Source organism: Protopterus annectens, chromosome 1.part1, assembly GCF_019279795.1.
Source record: "Protopterus annectens isolate FY-2018-M chromosome 1.part1, PAN1.0, whole genome shotgun sequence".
NCBI lineage: Eukaryota > Metazoa > Chordata > Ceratodontiformes > Protopteridae > Protopterus > Protopterus annectens.
The window spans coordinates 763,948,851-763,970,078 of NC_056726.1; the positions used below are offsets into that span (position 1 = coordinate 763,948,851).

The 21,228-nt window shown below is 36.7% G+C and overlaps 1 protein-coding gene across 1 annotated transcript in view; it reads left to right on the forward strand.

Annotated features, from left to right (window-relative positions):
- Window positions 1–415: 415 nt before the first annotated feature.
- Window positions 416–21,228, forward strand: part of DCAF12 (DDB1 and CUL4 associated factor 12) — a 1,353,454-nt gene continuing 1,332,641 nt past the window's right edge. The window contains exon 1 of the mRNA XM_044078016.1: window positions 416–873. Within this exon, the coding sequence (XP_043933951.1) occupies window positions 793–873 (81 nt within the window). The 5' untranslated portion in view covers window positions 416–792. The remainder of the gene's footprint in view (window positions 874–21,228) is intronic.

A 21,228-nucleotide genomic window follows, 5' to 3' on the forward strand; every position in this document is an offset into this window, starting at 1 on the left:
CGTTTATTTTTATATAGTAATTTGGATATTAAAGGGCTGCCAGCCAGTCACTTATATAAAAGGAAAGTTTTGCATTTTTGTTAAATTGTGCTCGTAGAAGTACCTTATTTCATACATAATCTGAGTCACTCGTATGTGCTAAAAGATTTCTACCTCAACACGTAAATCTGCTGGCAGACGTTTAAGAGGTACCTGATGTGGAAGCACGCAGAGTACTTTTTTTTTTACATTCGGACAATCACAGCAGTAAATGAAATGCAGTTCCCTGTGGGAAAAATCTTGAGCCAAGAAAAGATTGCCAAGCCGGGAGTAAAAGTCTGTGAAGCCAATGACGAGAAGGAAAATCTAAAACATAACTTGTAGTCATTTTTTTTGTTGTAGCAGACCAGGAAATATTCTCAGATCTCTCAAATTATCTTTTGCTTCGATTTGGTGAATGTTTGATATTCACTATGCTGCATTTCCTCAACATACTAAATCCTACTTGTTGGGGGTTGTTTCATTAACGGTGTTATATACTTTTATTGTGAAGAAGCTAACTTGTAAGACTCAATAAGCTGTAGTTTGTAGTAGTAGCCCTGGTTACTCATGTTATCTGTATACGCGTGCGTGCGCCTCACGTCATCATGTCATTCAAATTGAAAGCGAGTGGTGATCGTCCAGAAGTCCGGGCAGAACGCTTTTAGACTCTTTGTAACGATTTTTTTAAATTATCCTGATCACTTCGTTATATGAACAGAAAAGTGTTACGCCTTTTCTCCATGTGGCTTCGGAGTCTTTACGGCTCCGACTATGGCACGAAAGCAAGTTAGCAGGAAGAGGAAGGCAACGGTAGCTCCGGCAACAGCTGTAGAAGGGCCTCCCAATGAACAGGTGAGGGTTAGCACTGTATAAAACGATTGCATCTTGGTCATGAAGTATCCTAGCTTGGGGTTAGTAAAGTAGTTTGTGCCTTAAGTGTGTGCAGGATGATAATGCATGGAGGCACGTCCTGTTTGATTTATATAAGGTACAGTAAAGTAGGAGCTGCGCAGGCCCAGTTGCGCTTTTCGAGCTATGGTAAACCGGTTATTGACAACATCCCGTGGTGTTTAACTGGTTCCAGTTATGACTTTGGCATAGAGCAAGATTTTATAAAAAAAAAAAAAACTGTCATCAAAGCTGAAGCATGTTCCTTTGTATCTCCGGACACTGGTTTAATTGTATCTTTGGGATACACAGCTGGAAGAAAAAGACTTGTAGCTTTGTTATCCTGGTTTGTTTCACATCTCGTTCGGTGACGGGGAATAGGTCATGTTTATCCTCAACGTTTACTACTTTAAAGCTGTCTTCTGAAGGGCTGTATATTTTGCAACTTGTGTGTGGAAACTGGGCGCTACAAACGCCTCTTGAGTTCTGTTTTGAGTTTTCTGTGTGAGTTCTTGTAAATAAGGTGCCAGTATCTGGGACCAATATTTTCTCATCTAATCGTTGCTAGTATTACGTGGCTGTTCTGTACAAAACCCCCACTCTGGTAAGGGCTGACACGCTGATGTGGTTTATTTTTCACAATTCCTCATTTTTATGTGAAAATTTTGGGGGGGGGGGTGGCAGTGCATTGCGTGGGTGTTGTTAACCGTAGTATCTTCTTCTCAGAGTTTTGATTGATTACCATTTATACTATTTCTAACAAGACCATGTGACCAGTAGCACTCTTAAAGAAAAGATTGACCAACATTTTTTCCATATTTAAAACTTTGTTGGTCCTGTAGCAAAGTTATTCGATCTGCTTGGTTACTTTATTTTCTTTTAAGCTCTCAAGTAGAGGATATAGTCGTCCTTTCCAGTGTATACGTTGTTCTAGAGGAGATGACACACAGAAAATGCAACAAGTTCACAATGCTTGCTTTCCACCAAAATTCTCTCACCAGTTACCTGAAGGTTTGTCTCATGGGAATGATTAATTTGTAAATCCTGTATGCAAAGGGGGAATGCCTCCCCTTAACTGCTGACCTGTTTAGAGCTCACTTAGGAGAGGCTTAAAGTACCACGATAGGCAAATGACGGGGGAAAAACATACATTTTTTCTCTTGCCTTGAGTTACTGCACTTCCCAAAGCTGCCTGTAGTAAACAGTCATTTTATTTATTCTTTTATTCTTGTCTTATCCTCTGGGGGGGGGGGGGGGTCATCCTGATTCCTTTGGAAAGCAAAATTTGTCCCATAATGCACAGATTCTAAGAACAAGTAGCCTTGCCATTTGCTGTCTGCATGTTGTCTCATTGACTGGTCTGCACTGAGTTTTATAAATGTTCCTACTGATGTCCTACACATTTTCTAAAAGAAGCTTGAAGTGTCAACGCATTACTGTGATTAAAAAAAAAAAGAAAACTGTGGAGCAGTTTTACAAATTTCAGTTCACGTCTACTCCTACCATCTTCCATCCTGCAGTGAGCTAGAGTGTCCGATTTCCAGCTTGGCTAGATTAGACTGATTGGAATTGTGTTCTGGCTGCTCACATGTTACCTTTGCATAGTTATTCTGTTATAACCTGAGATGTGTCTTTAATGCCAAGCTTTACATAATGATACATTTTGTGGTTTCTTCGTAACAGTGACCTCCCAATCCTCAGTTGTATACTTGTATGGTGTATCTCATCCTCTCAGCAACAGGCTTGTGGAGAAATCTTCCAGATCAGATATTTCCGAAAATAGGAATTCTAGAGATTTAGAAAGCTCACAGAATATAAGACTACTTGCATTACTATTCAGTTTATAAAAAAAAAAGTATTTTATTGCATTGAGTGTCATTTTTTTGTTCATGAGAATCTAATGCCTTTTTCAAAAAGTATTATGGTTTGTAGTATGTTAGAAAAAAGTATAAGCCAAAATTAAGGACGTTTGTGAGGGTCGCTGATAGTAGATCCCAATATGTCTACTCTTATGTTCTTTGCAACTACCCCAAGTCACCCAGGCATGTACATACTTCATGACTCATACTGAAATAGTAGCAGCAGCTGTAGCAGTGATACCATACTCCAAACGGGGCCTTCAGTGTACTGACAAACACAGGTCAATGTATATGTCTTAATCAAGCAATGATGAAATTGCTAGTGATCACACTGATCATAGTTTTACTCGTAATCCCTCGATTTCACAATACATAACATTCACACCACACTTACAAAGGCACATAGCCACCCACACAACATAGCAGTTAACTTTGACGTTTTTCCCCTTCTCTCTGCAAAACACCACTGTAATTGCTTTTGCAAATGAAAATGACTGATGGATGTCATCTTAGGACTTCCATCCATACGTATTGGAGCCAGTCCACTGCAGTTGCCCAAGTGCCCCCCCTCACTAGGGCAGCAAGCAGTTGTCAGTAGAGATTTGCTCCATAGGTCTTTTACAACCCCCCCCCCAACACACACACACACAGTTCATGTGGACAAATCTGTTTGTTCGACATCACTACATTTGTCTCCAAAGCCAGTCTTACCATTGCCACATCAGCACTTGTCAGTCCACGACTTCAGATGTTGCTGTGCAGTCTATTACACTTTGTCTACTAGACAGACATGCACATTACACATGTTAGTGAATAGAGGGACTCTGACTTCCTCTCCTCAAAGCAGTGCTGTAATAGCCAAGAGGTGCAAAAACTACTGGGACATGTCAACTCAGGATACCAGACAGAAATTGCAGGAAGCCCTTTGCATTGACACCACTGTCCCCCAAGTAAAGCTTTAAGCCAGTGTAAGTCCAGCTTTGCTCCACAGTTCTATTACTTCATATGTGCAATAATTGCACACAGGCATGTGCACACCCACCCAGACTGTCACATGACCATTATGCAATTGTCATCCCTCTACAAAACGGTGTTGCCTGGCTACTGTGTGCAAATCAACTGCTGTTTTTGAACGCCCCCTACACAAACATACAACTGCTCACCCCTGCTTCTCCACAGACATGGACTCCCCCCAACACACCCTTGTCCAAATTCTCCAGGTGCAACTAACACTAGGTAAGACTGCAATCCAAATTGTAGCTTGCTACAGATCCCCTCACCATGCCCCAAGATTCTCACTACACCTTTCTAAATATAGTGGACAATATTAAGATACAACCAAACACCCTAATACTGGGTGATTTCAACTACCCTGACGTTAACTGGGAAAACTACTCTGATACCAACACCTTTTCCCATTTGGTTCTTGGAATTCATAAATTCCAACACCCTATATCAACTAATCCATTGTCCCACCACGGGCTCCAATATCCTAGACCTGGTCATTGCCAACATGGGAGACAGCTCCTCCACACCAGTTGTCACCCCCTCATTGGTTAGATCTGACCATAAGCAAATCACCCTTGACATCCACATTCCACCTCCACCCCCCAGTAAGGAAACCTCAGTAAAAAAAAAACTTCTCCAAAGCCAACTTCATGCTACTCATCAGAAGTGACAAACTTCATGACACCCATGCAGATGGGAACTGAAAGTTCGACTGCTGAATCCTACACCAAGGCACTGTACGAGCAAATCCACTCGTGCATGAATCGTGCCATTCGAAATAGAACCAAGATGTTGTCCTCCAAAAAAAGGAAGCCAATCTGGTGGTTCCCTGCCATAAACAAACTATACAACAGAAGAAAGAAACTGTTGCAGAAAAGAGGAAAATCTCAGGATGCAATAAACTCCCATACCAGCCTCAGTAAGAAGCTGAGATCCCTCATGAAATCCTCCAAAGCTAGTTATGAAAATAAAATTACCAAAAATTCCAAAGACTACCACAAGGCATTATATTGTTATGTCAAGAATCTAAATGGCAATGCTCAGATATGCTCTGAGCTGCAACAGAATGGCATTAAATATACCGATCCCAAGGATATTGCCAATATCCTGGCAGATCAATTTAGTACAAACTTCACCCCCTAAAGGGCACATCTCACTGCCAAAAGATTGCCAAATTCTGGTAATCACGGCCACACAGGTAGAAACCGCACTCTGTAAAGCTAAGAATACAGCATCCATGGGACACAGTACATTCCGAGCTGTATACTACATGAACTGGCACCTCACCTAAGTGTCATGTTTAATTATAACCTCACCTCAGGATTTGTGCCCACTGAGTGGTGCACAGCTACAGTTATCCCACTCCACAAGGGGGGATCCACCTTGGATCCTGGGAACTACCGTCCCATCAGTCTGACGAGCCTGATCTGCAAAGGCATGGAATTCGTTATAATGGAACTTATAAACAAAGACATTGGCAACCTCCAGACACTGGACCCCACCCAGTTTGGGTTCGTGAAGGGCCGATCTTGTCTCCTGAATCTGATTGACTTTTTCAAATCAGTCTCCAGAGCTGTGGATGAGGGTAAGGTGGTCCACACAGCCCATCTGGACCTCGCCAAGGCCTTGGACACATTCCCCCACCCTGGAGTCATAGATAAACTTACTAAGCTGAGCATAAATCCCTATGTCACTCGATGGTTTGCTAACTGGCTTACTGACAGAACCCAGACTGTAAAAGTAGCTGACTCCAAATCCAGCTTCAGGTAAGTGGAGTACCTCAGCGTTCAGTCCTGGGACCACTCTTGTTTGGCATCTACTTCTCTGAAGTACAGGCCAAAACTAAGGGACTCTGGCTAACAAAGTTTGCAGATGACTGCAAACTGGGAGCCATTATTGAATCCCCAAATGATGTGGATATTCTACAAAAGGGCCTTTCAGAAACAGATGCCTGGTGCCAGAGCCATGGGCTCAATCTTAATGCCAAGAAATGTATAGTTATCCAGTTTGGGAAAAAAACATGTACCCATGAGTACCACATAGGTGGCAGCACACTAAATACCGAAAGTGTGATGAGAGACTTGGGGACAAAGGTGGACAGTGATCTCGCCTTCGATAACCACATTGCCACAACAGTCAGGAAATCCTTCTATGTGGCACACCTCATCACTAAGGGTTTTTCATCCAGAAAAAAGGAGGTCATTGGCTCAATGTACTCATCCCTCATTAGACCCATTATAGAGTACAACGCCCTGTTTGGTATGTACCTCACAAGACATCTGCAACAGGTGGAAAGGCCGCAGAAATACCTTGCTAAAAGAATCACAGGCCTAAAACAGATGCCTTATACCGACAGTCTAAAAAAACTCCAGCTATAGTCTGTGGCATATTGGCTACTCAGAGGCAATCTCTGCTTAACATACAAGGCCATGTCAAACCCTGAGCTGTTGGACATGCTCCACTTAAATCCCACACGCTCCAGGGATCTAATCCTTGTCATCACAATGAACAGAACATGCTGGAGGGATAGGTTCCTGACCCAGAGACTCCCCATACACTGAATAGACTGCCCATACATGTCAAGCAGAGCGCCTCCTTGGCACTCTTCAGAAGGAACCTTGACAATTGGATGGGAGATGGGAAATTCACCCCAGGGATCACGTCAGTCGCCATGCCAGATAGGGGTCCGGTGAAGTAAATATTGCGGGAAGAAATATCCAGGGAATTGTGATGGCTAGGCTTGTATAGGCCGTAGGGCCGATAGCCTTGTACCAACCTATGAACAGTGCACCACTTACTCTAAAGTGATGAGGTAAAACCTCATTAATTCAGAAATTAAAACAGTAACCATATGAATGACTACAGAAAGCAAAATGTGTGAATGCAGGTGAATAATGAACCTGAATGGTTCAGATAGAAAGGGAGTGACACTTCGGGAAATGTCAGTTACCCCTTCTAAAAGGGAATTGAAGACATCAAGACTCCTACATGTGCTTAGGTTTTGAACAAAAGACAATGGAGAAAGAAGTCTGATAAAAATAATGGGCTGACTGTTATGCCACAGCTAGCCATGACCCCTTCAGGTGTCTTAATTGTTGTTTGATGGTAGTTGTCCATCTAACTTCAAAGGAAAGAAAAAGTATAATCACAGTGAGCCATGGTAAATAGGCATTCTGGAAGCATCCAAACACATTGTCTACAAAAACATTGGATCTGTCTCCTTGGAAATGCGTAGGGATTTATTCTATAGATATCATTCATCATCTCAACACATATGTATGTGTTTATAAAATATATCCGTATATATGTATACACACAATATCTACACACACACACCATGTTGTCTGTAAAATTCACATGCACACACAAATGTCAACAGTTAAAGACAATCAGTAAAATACAAGTGTTGAATATACACCCACACATTAATTACTGGTTCTGTCGACTGAATCACCTTTTGCTAAATCACTGTGGACTGGACAAAACTAACAATCTCATTTCACTGAGTCATGAGTAACTGAAAATTATAAGGTTTAGAGTGTGCCAGTGTTCTGTTTTAAGTTTGAATGGAAGCGGTGATTTTTTTCCACTGTTGTGTAACTGTGCAGTTAGTATATGTAAGTAAGGGAGTGGGGCAAATTCCTCCCAAGTTGTCACTTTCAGTCTTCTTTTTTTTTAAAACAAGTTTATTGTTTTAACATATAAGAGAAATATCATAACAATTTTATACAAATAATTAAAAATAGGTATTATTATAATATTCAACAAAACAACTAAAGTATTTACAAAGACATCCACTACAATCAGATCAATTAATTAAACTAAAATACTGTGCTATTGAAATTAGATTTTTTTTAACAAATTTTGTAAATTATCCCATACAGTAAAATGTGATGTTTTTCTAGTTGTTCTCATTCTAATTGTGCTTATTTCCATATGACACATTATATTCATAACATTTTTAAATTAATTGAACGAAGGAAATCTGAAATCCAATTTCTAGTTATTTTCCTAGCCACTGCTAGGATAGACCATAACAAGGGAAGCTTAATCTTTTTAACACATTGAGGTACAGGTGTGTTGAATAATATAAGAGACTTAGAAATAATGAAATTATCTGTAAAAAGAGCCTGCAAAAATTCATTAATTGACTTCCAGTATTCTTTCAACTTCATACAGTCATAAAACATATGAGCCCAGTCAGCATTAATTTCTACATTACATCTCGTACATAGATTATCTTTATTATTAATTTTATTCATCATCAAAGGTGTATAAAAAGATCTATGTAAAAATTTCCATGTATAAAGTCTCCAGACAATGGAAGATGTAGTTCTATAAGCAGATTCCAATATATATTGTTTATCTTGTTGAGTTGGTGGGTCCCCATTAATAGAGGTGAAATAATTCCAGTATGAATCTACATTGTAAAAAGTTTCTTGTCTGATTAATTTTATGTATATATATATGAAAGTTTACCTTTATCAGAAACTTTATGCTGTAAATTTATTATCAAGTAATCAATCAGTTTTGGAATAGATTCTTTAACTGTTATAGACATTAGATCTATTCTATCAATGAGATGTTGTCTAAAGATCTGAACCTCTAACCAGCAAGTTTCTCTTAGATCAAATTCTTGTTTTAAGAAATCTAGATTTTTAACTTTATTATCAGATATCAGCTGATACCAGTACTTTAGATTATTATCTATAGCTAAATGAGCTCCTTCAGAAGTAGATGACATAAGCATACCCTGAGTATAAATTATAGGGAATACAATAAAATTCCATTCCCTATACTTAGGGTGCATGAATATAAAGTTACGATAACTAATAATAATATTTAATGGGTAACAGACCATATGTTTAGGTGTAATAGGTGAAGTACAAAATTCCTTTAGCAACCACAACATGGAGTTATTTATAATCATATTTTTATGTGTTAAGGAGATTTTCATGAAGTGCATACTAATTAGCTCCCAATAATCTTTCCATTTTGACATATGACCGATCTATTAATAAAGTAATAACTTTTATAATAGAAGAGATAATATATAAATTAAAGTCTGGAAAAGAAATACCCCCTTGAGACCAGCTATTAGTATGTTTCTTTAATGCAATCCTAGGTCTATTAGGTGCCCATAAGAAATTTAACATTAGTGTATTCAGTTTCTTGATAGTTATTTTTGTAGGTGAAAGTATTATTGATTGTATTAAGTATAAAATCTTGGGGAATATTATTTTAATAATTGTAAGTCTCTCCTCCATAGTAAAAAACATATTATTCCAGGTATTAAAAAGATTTTGTATATTAAGAAAACAGGTATTATAGTTATTATATATAATAGATTTAATATCTTTAGATAACTTATCTGACCTGAGTTGGGTACATATTTAGTAAAATCACTAATGAGAGTATTTTTTCGTGTATATATAGGTAGTATTTTAGTTTTTTCTTCATTGAATATTAAACCAGAAATACTTTTGAAATTCATCATTTTATCAAATAAAAGACCGCATAGAAGAATTAGATCCTGCTGATGTAATTAGAACATCATCTGCAAAAAGTTGAATTTTTGATGTTGTATTTTCTTCTATTTCAAAACCCTCTATGTCAGTACTGTTTCTAATCAAATTAGCCCAAGGCTCCATTACTAAAGTGAATAATAGTGGAGAAAGTGGACATCCTTGCTTTGTACCTTTAAGAATGGGTATTTTTTGTGAAACATATGTTCCTACCTTAATATAAGCCAGCGTTCCTTTGTATAAATGCTCAATTAAATTTACAAATGCATCAGAGAAATTTGTGCACTTCAGTAAGGTAAACAGATAGTCCCAACTTACTGAATCAAATGCTGAACCTATATCAAGACTAATAAGTGTTAAATCTTTCTTTTTCCTATTTGCAAAATCAATTAATGTTAAAGTTCTTCTTATATTATCAAAAGTATTTCTATTTACAATGAAGCCCGTCTGATCTATGTCTATAATGCCGGGGATAATTGTCTTCAATCTATCAGCAAAAATACTCATAAACATTTTATAATCAACATTAAGTAATGAGATGGGTCGATATGAAGAATATCTAGTTGGATCTTTATTAGGTTTTAAAATTGGTGAAATAAATGTATATTGCCAAGATGGGGGGGTTATTAACTCAGTTTGGGCCAGAATAAAAACCTTATGTATTAATGAATATGTAGTTTTAGAAAGGATTTTATATATCTCTGGTATAATACCATCATTACCCGGTGCTTTGTTTGATTTAAGCTTATTTATTTGTGTAATAACTTCTGTATATGAAATACTCTTGTCCAATAGTTTAATCTGTTGTTTATTAAGCTTTTTATTCGTGTTTGTGGTTATAAACTCCTTTATTTTATCTTTAGGTTCCATGTTAATGTTGTTATGGTTAATCTTGTGAAAGTGATTTCTAAATTCATCCAGTATTTCTGGTATACTAGAAACATTCTTCTTTTTCCTTAGAGAAAAGATTTCTTTTATATGGTTTTGTTTATTCAATCTTTTGTTTTATTTTTAAGTCTATGTAAGTATTTGGGGCTTATTGAATAAGACAAAACTTGTATTTCTCTAAAGTTATTTTAACTTTATGAGTTAAAATTTCTTTGTATTTCTCATTTAGTTTGTTTATTTCTTCAATAACTTTCTTGTCCATATTATTTTCTTTATTATTATGTTTATAAGAGTCTAGTTTACTTTGAATATCTAACAATTCCTTATCCCAAGATTTCCTTTTGTTATTATACCATCTGATACTTTGTCCATATAGATATGATTTTAAGGCATCCCAAACATAGACAATGGAGACTTCAGGAGTATTATTTATGTCTAGAAAATGTTGTACTTCTGAAAGTATATATTCTTTATAGTCTTTTAGCTGAGTTAAGTATGCTGGTATCCTTTTGATCTGAACATTATGAGTATTTTTTATCATGAATTCAAAAACAATTGAGTTATGATCAGATATAGGACATGAAATGATTTTGGAATTAATTAAATCTGTTACCATCTGGTTAGAAATAAAGACCCTATCTATTTTTGAATAAGTTTTGTATCTGTTAGAAAAAAAGGTGTATGGTAATGATTTTGACTCTATCTGATTTTTAATATCATTCAAATGATAAGAATTAGCAAAATCATTTAAATGTTTTGCATTAGATTTTGCATTAGATGTAATTCTTCTTTTCTTTATAGTGGTAGTATCACTTTCATGTAGTATACAATTAAAATCACCAGCTAAAATAATATCCCCTATAGAGAATGATATGATCTTATCAATATGATGTTTCACTGTATTAATACCAATTCCAGGTATCCAGTATACATTAATTAAAGTGTAAGTCTTCCCATTAATTTGTATTGTAACCAGACAAAACATTCCTTTGTCATCCTGATAAGACTTAATGGTTTTAGGAATGGGCACACTCAGAAAAAAAGAGGAGTGGCTATTTTATGTCTCATGCATAGTGTCCATGAGTTTCCTCAGAAGCTTCACTCCCAGAATTTTCACAGAGAAACTGAAAGCAGTTAGTATAAACATTGACAAGGTTATCACACTGACACACCACAGATTCAGGAAAAATACATAAATGAATAAAATAGCACTATCCTACTTGCTGTCCATAGAATAAATCTGTCTGCTTTATACAAAATAATGCACAGCAAACACATATTGGTAACCAGATTTTACAATCATGCTAACCTACTGCTTTAAAATATATCGCATGACATTTCTTCCAGAATAGAGTTATAAGATTATTTATGTTTGTCAATCAGATGAATTAAATGAGTTATAGTAAAGTATATATTTGGAACACAAATTTTTAACACAGATTATTATGCTGCTGTTAAGTAGATTTTCAAAAACATTTAAATAAATGTTTCATTTTTATGCCTTCTAAAATAAGACATTTACTTACTACAAGAAACTACATCATTTAAACTCATTATAACTGACATATTTTATGAACAGAGTATTTTCCTGAATCTGTGGTGTGTCAGTGTGATAACCTTGTCAATGTTTATACTAACTGCTTTCAGTTTCTCTGTGAGAATTCTGTGATTTGAAGATTCTGAGGTAACTCAAGGACATTGTGCATAAGACAGCCCACATCCCAGATTGTCTCTTAACATTTTAAGGGAAACTTATTAAAAACTAGTGACAAACATTCATTTAGCAGTGTAAATGCATCTAAACATGACAGAACCTCCACAATGTATTCCACAGATCATCACAGCCTCTATGCAAGTGAAATTAAACTCAAAATTACCAACAAGCAATAAAACTCAGCATTCTTCTCCCAACTCAATTTTCATACAAATCCTATTATTCACTGTGCCCACACAGTCTAAAGCATTTCTATATATTAATAAAGAAAAGAAAAGAGAGTAGAAAATAAAAGGGAGTGAGGCAGAAATAAAAAAATGTAAGAGAAAGCTGTAAGAAGTATATACAATGGAATGTTACTTACTGTTTATATTAATAGAGTTAAAAATAAAACCTATTATTTACTCTTATTTAGTTCTGATTATTATTAGTTAAAGCATGACAGATTATTTACAAACAAGCATAAGCAGTATAATCAAGAAAGTATAATTCGAAATAGCATTTGAAGAACTTATAAACTTTTACAAGAAATAAATATGTTATTGTTCTATTAATGATATTTTCATTACTGTTCTCTCCCTGCCCTCCCCCACCCTTTACCCACTGCATAATCTAAATAGAATGTCATTGTTTAAACAAAGAAAATAATAAAAGAAGAAGGAAAAAAAGGTAAAGATAAAAAAATGTATCAAATTACTAACCTTACTTTTTTCAGAAAGAAAACAAATCGAGTCACAGCCTGCCATTAAATCCTCAGGCATTTTGACTGGTTATGAAACAAAACATTTCTTTGCACATAGAGAATAACTTTGATTAAATCTTTTCCAAAATATTTGTGGCTTTCTGGAAATGCAGGAACTATATTCAAAAAGATTAATAATGAACTAAAATGATGAGAGAGAAAAAAAACATATAACAAATCATTTGTTTTTAGTCTCTTCTTCTTCTCTGAAGTCTTCCAGGAAGCTTCAGTTGCCAATCTCTTTAATGAAGAACTAGCCCATTCCATTTCTTCTATTTTATCCAAAATCCTTTTTTCTTTGACAAACAGTAAAGCAGAGTCTAAATCATTGAAGACCTTAGGACCATCAGGAAGGAAGATTTTAAGCTTGGCAGGAAACAGAAGGTATGTTTTAAACTGTGCTTTTTTAAGCTCCCTTATTAGTGGCAGAAAAACTTTTCTTTTAGCAATTACCATGGAAGAATAGTCTTTGTCAAAACGCACAGTTGTCTCATTAAACTTAACAGGAGCTTTAGCCCAAGCAGATTTAAGAACCATCTCTTTATCAAAAGATGATAGAAATCTAACTGTAACTGATCTAGGATAGTTTTTGTTAGAGTTAGTATTAGCTAGAGATCTATGTGCTCTTTCGATACCAAAAGAGAATGCTTCTGGTAAATCTAAAGTTTTAGGGAGCCATGTTGTTAAAAAAGAAGTAATATTGTTACCTTCAATATTTTCTGGCAGTCCAAAAATCCTAATGTTATTGCCTAGATCTATTTTCCAGGTCATCCAGCTTTGTTTGTAAATGTGTATTTTGTTTCAGCAGAAACTCAATGTTGATTTCCTGTTCTTGTATTTTATTTTCCATGTCATTCACAGCTTCTTCTATGCCTGTCATCTGGATCTTCTGTTGTTGCAGGTCCATATGTAACAAGTCTATTTGTTTTGTAGTTTTTCTATGAAAGTGTCTATTTTAGTATCCATTTTATCCATCTTAGCAGTAAGTTGCTGGACTATAATTATCAGAGACTGAAGTTCTTTCTTGATGCTGGAGTCTTGAGAATTTGTCTTACTGGAACTCATTTCAGACTGATAAACTGACAGGAAAATTTCCAAAGTAATTTCTGACAGGAATATTATTAAGATTTCCTTTCTTTTTTAGATATAGTTCAAGAACTATATAAAACAAACATATTTAGAAAGAAAATTACTTCAAGAATTAATTTTTTAAGTAATTAATTCCTGTCAATGTAATGAAATTGGTGGAGCTGAAGAAATCTGCTGCTATCCTGTGTTCATCCTTGGCCACGCCCCCACTTTTAGTCTTCTGACAAATCTGCTCGACACCTGTAAGCCTAACAAAAATTGCGTTCAAAGTCTATATTCACACTGTGTAGCAAAAGTCTGGAATGTGATCACTGCACCAATCAGAGCAATGTATAACATTAATTTAAGCTGCAGCTAAAAATGATGGCTGTCAGACTCCTGGAGTTGCACTTGCTGCTCTCTTGTTTTAAAAATGTAGCTCCTTCTCTAATAACTTTTCCTTGGCTTAATTTCTCTTGCTCGTAATTTTGCTTATACTCATTTCTCCTGTCTCCCATACCTACTCCAATTATTACTTCTAACATTTGCTTTTTCTCATTCATCCTTCTCTTTCTCTCCTCTTCCTTATCCACCATTTGAATTTTTTCACTCTGACATTTGCTTTATGAATAAATAATGAACAGCCGCACTTATAACTTGTCAGTATGTTTTAGTGCTACATGATGCTGTAGTTATCTTGTTTTAATTAGAGTATAAGTAAATTATCATGCATGTTACACATGCATTACTGTTTATTAATGTATGTATTTACAGTATATTGCAATATGTCCAGTTTTATCCATGCATATGTACTTTTTGTTCTTTTATTTGTAGAGCTTTTCTTCCTGGGCCTTGGCTGAAAATGAATAAAATTACAAAGGGTGTTAGTAGTTCACTAAGTAAATGTCAAAGGCCCCTGAGACACTGAAATTACAATAAGTATCTTCAGTAAAGGGCAAAGCACGTTACTGGTGCAACATCCACCATGTCACATTCAGCCACATCTCCGTGTCTTAAGCTCTTAAGGCAGACAACATCACAAGCCAATATTTTGGTCATAGGAGACTCCATTGTGAGACACACTGATACCCACTCACCATGCTGAGCAAGGAGAAGGCTATGATCAGTTAAGTCACTGAACCACAAGCTCCAGTATGATTGTCATAGTCCATGTGGGCATAAATGACCTGACGTACCTCCCTGAATTATATGAAGATAGTCATGCTAGAGCTCTCCAAATATTTCTCCCAGGCAGGTTTGAGCCTAGCAGTGAACAGCATTCTATCTTCTCCAAGGCTGATGCCAAACAACAAGTAGATTGTCTTTCTACTTCCAGCAAGCTTGCTTCACTCTAGAGAATGTAAATGTCTGTGTAGTTACTGAGATATGGTTCAAAGCCACAGGAGGATACACTACTATGAGGGATCTTGGGGACAAGCATTTGCCAAAATCAAGCACAAAGTATGGTTCATATGGCAAATCTGGTAAATTTACACACACATGTTATGTATTTCTGTATATTTATAGCTGCTTCCCCCAAAAATAAAACTGTTATTTACCGTTGTGAAAATGATCTTTTTTAAATGTTCATATATGTTTATTGTATGAGGGTGCATTCCTAATGCAACCTGTACCCCATCTGGCACAGGTATCAGCATGTCTAGTAACATTATGGTGAGATCTCAGAGTGTGCGCTTTCTAGAAAGTGGTAAGAGCAGAATGGTTCAGAAAAGCAAGTGTGTGTTTACAGAATGTAAACTCGTAGTGAATTAAGTAATTAATACATTTTTACAGAGTGTTTGTTCAGTGACTTTGTTTTGTAATTTCATAAGTACTGCCAGGGCATCATTGGAAATACCCTTGCCAGAGTACTGGTTCATGTAACCCTAAGCTACATAAATGGAAACTCTAGTACATTACAGCCTAAGTATACAATATGGCACAGGTGGCTTCTGCACCCCCCCCCCAAAGAATGTCATCATGACACTACATGCTCTTACATCAGGAAGATTGAGAAAGGGGCATGTAACAATATAGTCTTAAAACTGCTATTTTTGCAATATATTATGTTGTGCACATCAGAAAATTACTTTATATGTGGTTTCTATGTTGTTTATGTGTTATGTCCCAAAATGAGAATGCAAGTCCAAAAATGCATCTCTTACATAAGCTGTAAGCCTCCACATCCATATGTTTGTGTGTGTGTGTGTAGTTACTGCGTATGTGGAGTAACAGAACTGTGAACCAAAGTTGGACTGACACTGGCTTGAAACTTTACTTGGGGTATAGTGGTGTCAGTGCAGTGGGCTTGCTGCAGCATCTGTGAGGGTGACCTGAGTTGACATGTAATGGCCAACAGGGGCAAAAACTATTGCCACAACACTGTTTTTGGGAGAGGGAGTCGAAGCCCCACTGCTCACTGTTTACCAACACACATAAGGTGTGTTTGTCTGCTAGTCAAAGTGTAATGACCAGCAAGATTTGCAGCTGTGGACTGATAAGTGCTGACAAGATGATGGGTAGCAGGTGTCATAAGACTGGGTTTGGAGACAGGTGTAGGGGCATTGAACAAACAGATATGCCCACATGAACTATGCATCATTTTTTGTGTGTGGGTGGTGTAAAAGAACTATGGAGCAAATCTGTACTGACACGTGCCTGTTGAGAGGGACGCTTGTGTAAGTGCAGTGGGCTGGCTTTAGTAGGTAGGGAAGGGAATATTGAGCCGATACCCATCAATCATTTTCGTTTGCCAAAGCCATTACAACAGTGTTTTGCAGGGAAGTAGGAAAAGCCTTAAAGTTGACTGGTATGTTGTGTGGGTGGCTGTGGGTTTGTGTAGAGTGGTGGTGTGAATGTTATGCATTGTGAAATGGAGGGATTAAGAGTAAAACTGTGCTCAGTGCGGTCCCTGATTTCTTCATTGTATACATTGCTATATGTTTGTCAGTACCATGAGTGCCCTGTTTTGAGTATCATGCTTCAATACACGTGTGTCATGAAGCATGTCTGTGCGTGTGTGATTTGGGGTAGTTGCCTTGGAGAACAGATGAGTAGGAGTGTCAGATCTCTTGTCAGCGTTCCCCACAAGTGCCATTAATTTTGGTTTATACTTTTGCTCTGGCATAATCATTTTTGGAAAATAAGGTTGGATTTGCATGAACAAATAATACGATTTGTTGTAATTAAAGACTTCCCTTTTTTCAGAAAATGAATGCTAATTTATGTAGTCTTATTTTGTAAGCTTACTGTATTGGTGGTATAGCCATTTTCAAAAGTATCTGATTTGGAAGCCTTCTCCATGAGTCTGTTGCTAAGAGGATGAGAGAGATGCTACAAGTATACAACTAAGACAAACTACACAAAGCAATAGTAACAAAGGAATGGGTCACATCAGAGGGGTGGGAGGTCATTTCTTGATTTAAAAAAAAAAAGAGAGAAACCTCTAATCACTTGTCACACAGGCAGTTATGCATTTATGCAAATGAAAACAAACCATATTGACATAATCTTAGTTGCAAGCATTATGCATTCCTTATAAACTAGAAGAAACCAAGAACTGTTTGCTTCATTGTTATGTGAAGATTGGTTATGCTATAACAGAATAATTATGCAAAGATAACCACGTGAGCCGCGAGAATGAAATTCCAATAAAATATTTTACTGTCCACATTTTAAGAAATGGATATACCGGCCTAAACTCTGGCTTTGATTTTTTTTTTTTTTTTTTTTAGAAATAATTCCTGGGAGATGTTATTTAGTAGTGAAGAGACATGATTTGTTTGTCTGTTGTCATGCAAAGTTGATTAATTAGTTGAATCTAGCCAAGCTGGAAATGTGAGACCCTAGCTCACTGAAGGAGGGGAGATGGGAGGGACTAACTTGAGCATTAACTGAAACTTGTAAAACTGCTCTTTTTAAAACTACTTTCTATGTCTGTGATCTGACACTTTTTTTTTTTTTTTTTTTTGCAAGCTTTTTCAAAGAATGTGTAGTATGTCAGTAGGAGCAACATTTGTGAAACTCAGTGCAAACCAGTGACGCATCTGCAGATTCTCAAACTTGGCAGTATTTTTTCAGCTATTCCACTCATGGTTGCTGTCAGTGGTCACATTTCCTTTGTAGATTAGAAGATGCTCATGCACTCCCACCTGTATAATGGCTGACTCTGTTAGTGGGAAATGTCTCTTCCTGTAGATTTATACACCAGATATATATATAATCCTCTGGAAGGCTGTCACAAAAAAGGAGTAAAACACCTTCTTATAAACAGTATCCGTGCACCCAATTGATAGGGTTGCCACCTGTCTTTCTTTCTGCAGTTCTATCCAGGGGTGAGGGGAGGGCATGAAAATTGATACTTTAAAAAGAAAGATATTTTCTGACAAATCAGTGCTACATTTAGTCACCTTTATATTTAAAGTAGTGTAAGCAACTAACATTTAAAACATAGCATTTCAGTACTGTGATTCTGATTAGGTGAATTTGTCAGAAGAAGTGACAACGGGCTTCGAACCTCTGACTGACAAATTTTGTTTTGCTATGGAGCACATGCCAACATTGGAAGCAGCTGTGAATCAGTGCAAGTTCTTTTCGTTAAAGATAGTGGAAAACAGTTCCACAGCTCCTTATCTTACGCTCCTGATGTCATTAGGACTAATTGGCCATTTAAGATGGTCAGCAGTATCTGACCAGTATAAACTACAGATTAATCTGTGTCTGCTCTTTGTCTTGCAGGTGGAGACTAACTTTTCTGCAAAGCATGTGAGAAGTTAAGCTTAAAAAAAGTGGTTAGGCTGTCTTTTTTCCTTTGATTCGAAAGTAAGGAGATTAAAATTGTGTAAAATACAAGCTGATTTGTGGTACCCACACAGTACTGGTACCATAGTCTAGGGAGAAATGTTACCTAAGGTTTAAGATAAACTTTAGGAATTGACTTGAGGAAAGGGGTGTGGAAATAGTAGTTGTAAACTTGAGAATCCACTGGGGCCTGCTTAGGAATTTGGGGTGGGAGGGGCTTGAAGTTAACCATACCTTTTATGTAGTAGGAACCAATCAGTGAGTTTGTATGCACGATACATTGGACCATGCATGGAAGGTAGGTAAAGAGAATTGTTCATGTGATTGTTACAGAAACAAAAATCTGGTTTTTTTTCCACAGTGTGGTTAAAACAACAGAATAAGATTTGTATTCTGTGATTTTAGTATTTAATGTATATTGTAAAGGCAGCAAAAAAGTGAGCCACTGCTGTAATTATGAAGATTAGATGTGTGTGCTGTGGAGTACTGTTTGTGTCTTCTGAAATTTCTTTATGTTGAACTTATTGATATTATGATCATGTATAATCATGTTCCATTTTTTTTAAAGTATGCTTTAGTTTTATGAAATGGGATGTCACGGTGTAATTGTTTTGAGTCATCAAACTTATCTTTACCATTAAGCTGAACTCCCATTGTCACGTGTAACAAACCATTTGCATGCAAACAAAATTATTAAAGCAACAATGTACTTTATAGTTCTGAATACTCATGCTTGGTTGTTCATTTTTTCTCTGCAACTTCATTTGGCTGAAGGGGGTCAAATTAAGGTTATTGTAGGGTCTTCACATCATACATTGTATATTTAGCTTTTAGTCTTTGATGTAGATGTATAGAGAACAAGCCATTAATGCAGCAACTTTTCTTTTGTGACCCCTGCCAATTCAGTGTTAAACGATACTTCTAAACTTGTTTTTGGTTGTTTTAAAGGAGAGTGCGTCTGAAAAAGCAAATGTTTACAGATTGCACTTAGCATTTATTTATTTATTTATCTGTCTGTTTATCTGAGGCTGTTTAGTTTGAGTAGTATATTTTGATAGACCAGTGGTTATCAGCAAAGAAATAAGAAAATCTAATCTTATGTGCTGTAGAAAAGTAACAGCAGTGATTGAAAGCATGGCAGTGTGTGTGTGTGTGTGTGTGTGTGTGTGTGTGTGTGTGTGTGTGTTCTATATAAAGTGTGTGTGTGTGTGTGTGTGTGTGTGTTCTATATAAAGTGTGTGTGTGTGTTCTATATAAAGTGTGTGTGTGTGTATTCTATATAAAGTGTGTGTGTGTGTGTATTCTATATAAAGTGTGTGTGTGTGTGTATTCTATATAAAGTGTGTGTGTGTGTGTGTTCTATATATAGTGTGTGTGTGTGTGTGTTCTATATATAGTGTGTGTGTGTGTGTGTTCTATATAAAGTGTGTGTGTGTGTGTGTTCTATATAAAGTGTGTGTGTGTGTGTTCTATATAAAGTGTGTGTGTGTGTTCTATATAAAGTGTGTGTGTGTGTGTTCTATATATAGTGTGTGTGTGTGTTCTATATATAGTGTGTGTGTGTGTTCTATAGAAAGTGTGTGTGTGTTCTATAGAAAGTGTGTGTGTGTGTGTGTTCTATAGAAAGTGTGTGTGTGCGTGTGTTCTATAGAAAGTGTGTGTGTGTTCAGGGGTGTGTGTGTGTGTGTTCAGGGGTGTGTGTGTGTGTTCAGGGGTGTGTGTGTGTGTGTGTTCAGGGGTGTGTGTGTGTGTGTGTTCAGTGTGTGTGTGTGTTCAGTGTGTGTGTGTGTTCAGTGTGTGTGTGTGTTCAGTGTGTGTGTGTGTTGTGTTCAGGGGTGTGTGTGTGTTTGTGTTCAGGGGTGTGTGTGTGTGTGTGTGCAAAGTGTGTGTGTGTGTGTAAAGTGTGTGTGTAGGTGTGTGTGTGTTCTATATATACTGTGTGTGTGTGTTCTATATATAGTGTGTGTGTGTGTGTGTTCTATATGTGTGTGTGTGTTCTATATAGTGTGTGTGTGTGTTCTATATAGTGTGTGTGTGTGTGTGTGTTCTATATAGTGTGTGTGTGTGTGTTCTATATAGGGTGTGTGTGTGTGTGTTCTATATAGGGTGTGTGTGTGTGTGTGTTCTATATAGGGTGTGTGTGTGTTCTATATAGGGTGTGTGTGTGTGTGTGTGTGTCTCTATATAAATGTGTGTGTTCTCTATATAAATGTGTGTGTTCTCTATATACAGTGTGTGTGTTCTCTATATACAGTGTGTGTGTGTTCTCTATATACAGTGTGTGTGTGTGTTCTCTATATACAGTGTGTGTGTGTGTTCTCTATATACAGTGTGTGTGTGTGTGTGTTCTCTATATACAGTGTGTGTGTGTGTTCTCTATATAGTGTGTGTGTGTGTTCTCTATATAGTGTGTGTGTGTGTTCTATATAGTGTGTGTGTGTGTTCTCTATATAGTGTGTGTTCTCTATACAGTGTGTGTGTTCTCTGTATACAGTGTGTGTGTGTGTGTGTGTGTTCTCTGTATACAGTGTGTGTGTGTGTGTGTTCTCTGTATACAGTGTGTGTGTGTGTTCTCTGTATACAGTGTGTGTGTGTGTTCTCTGTATACAGTGTGTGTGTGTGTTCTCTGTATACAGTGTGTGTGTGTGTGTTCTCTATATACAGTGTGTGTGTGTGTGTTCTCTATATACAGTGTGTGTGTGTGTGTTCTTTTAA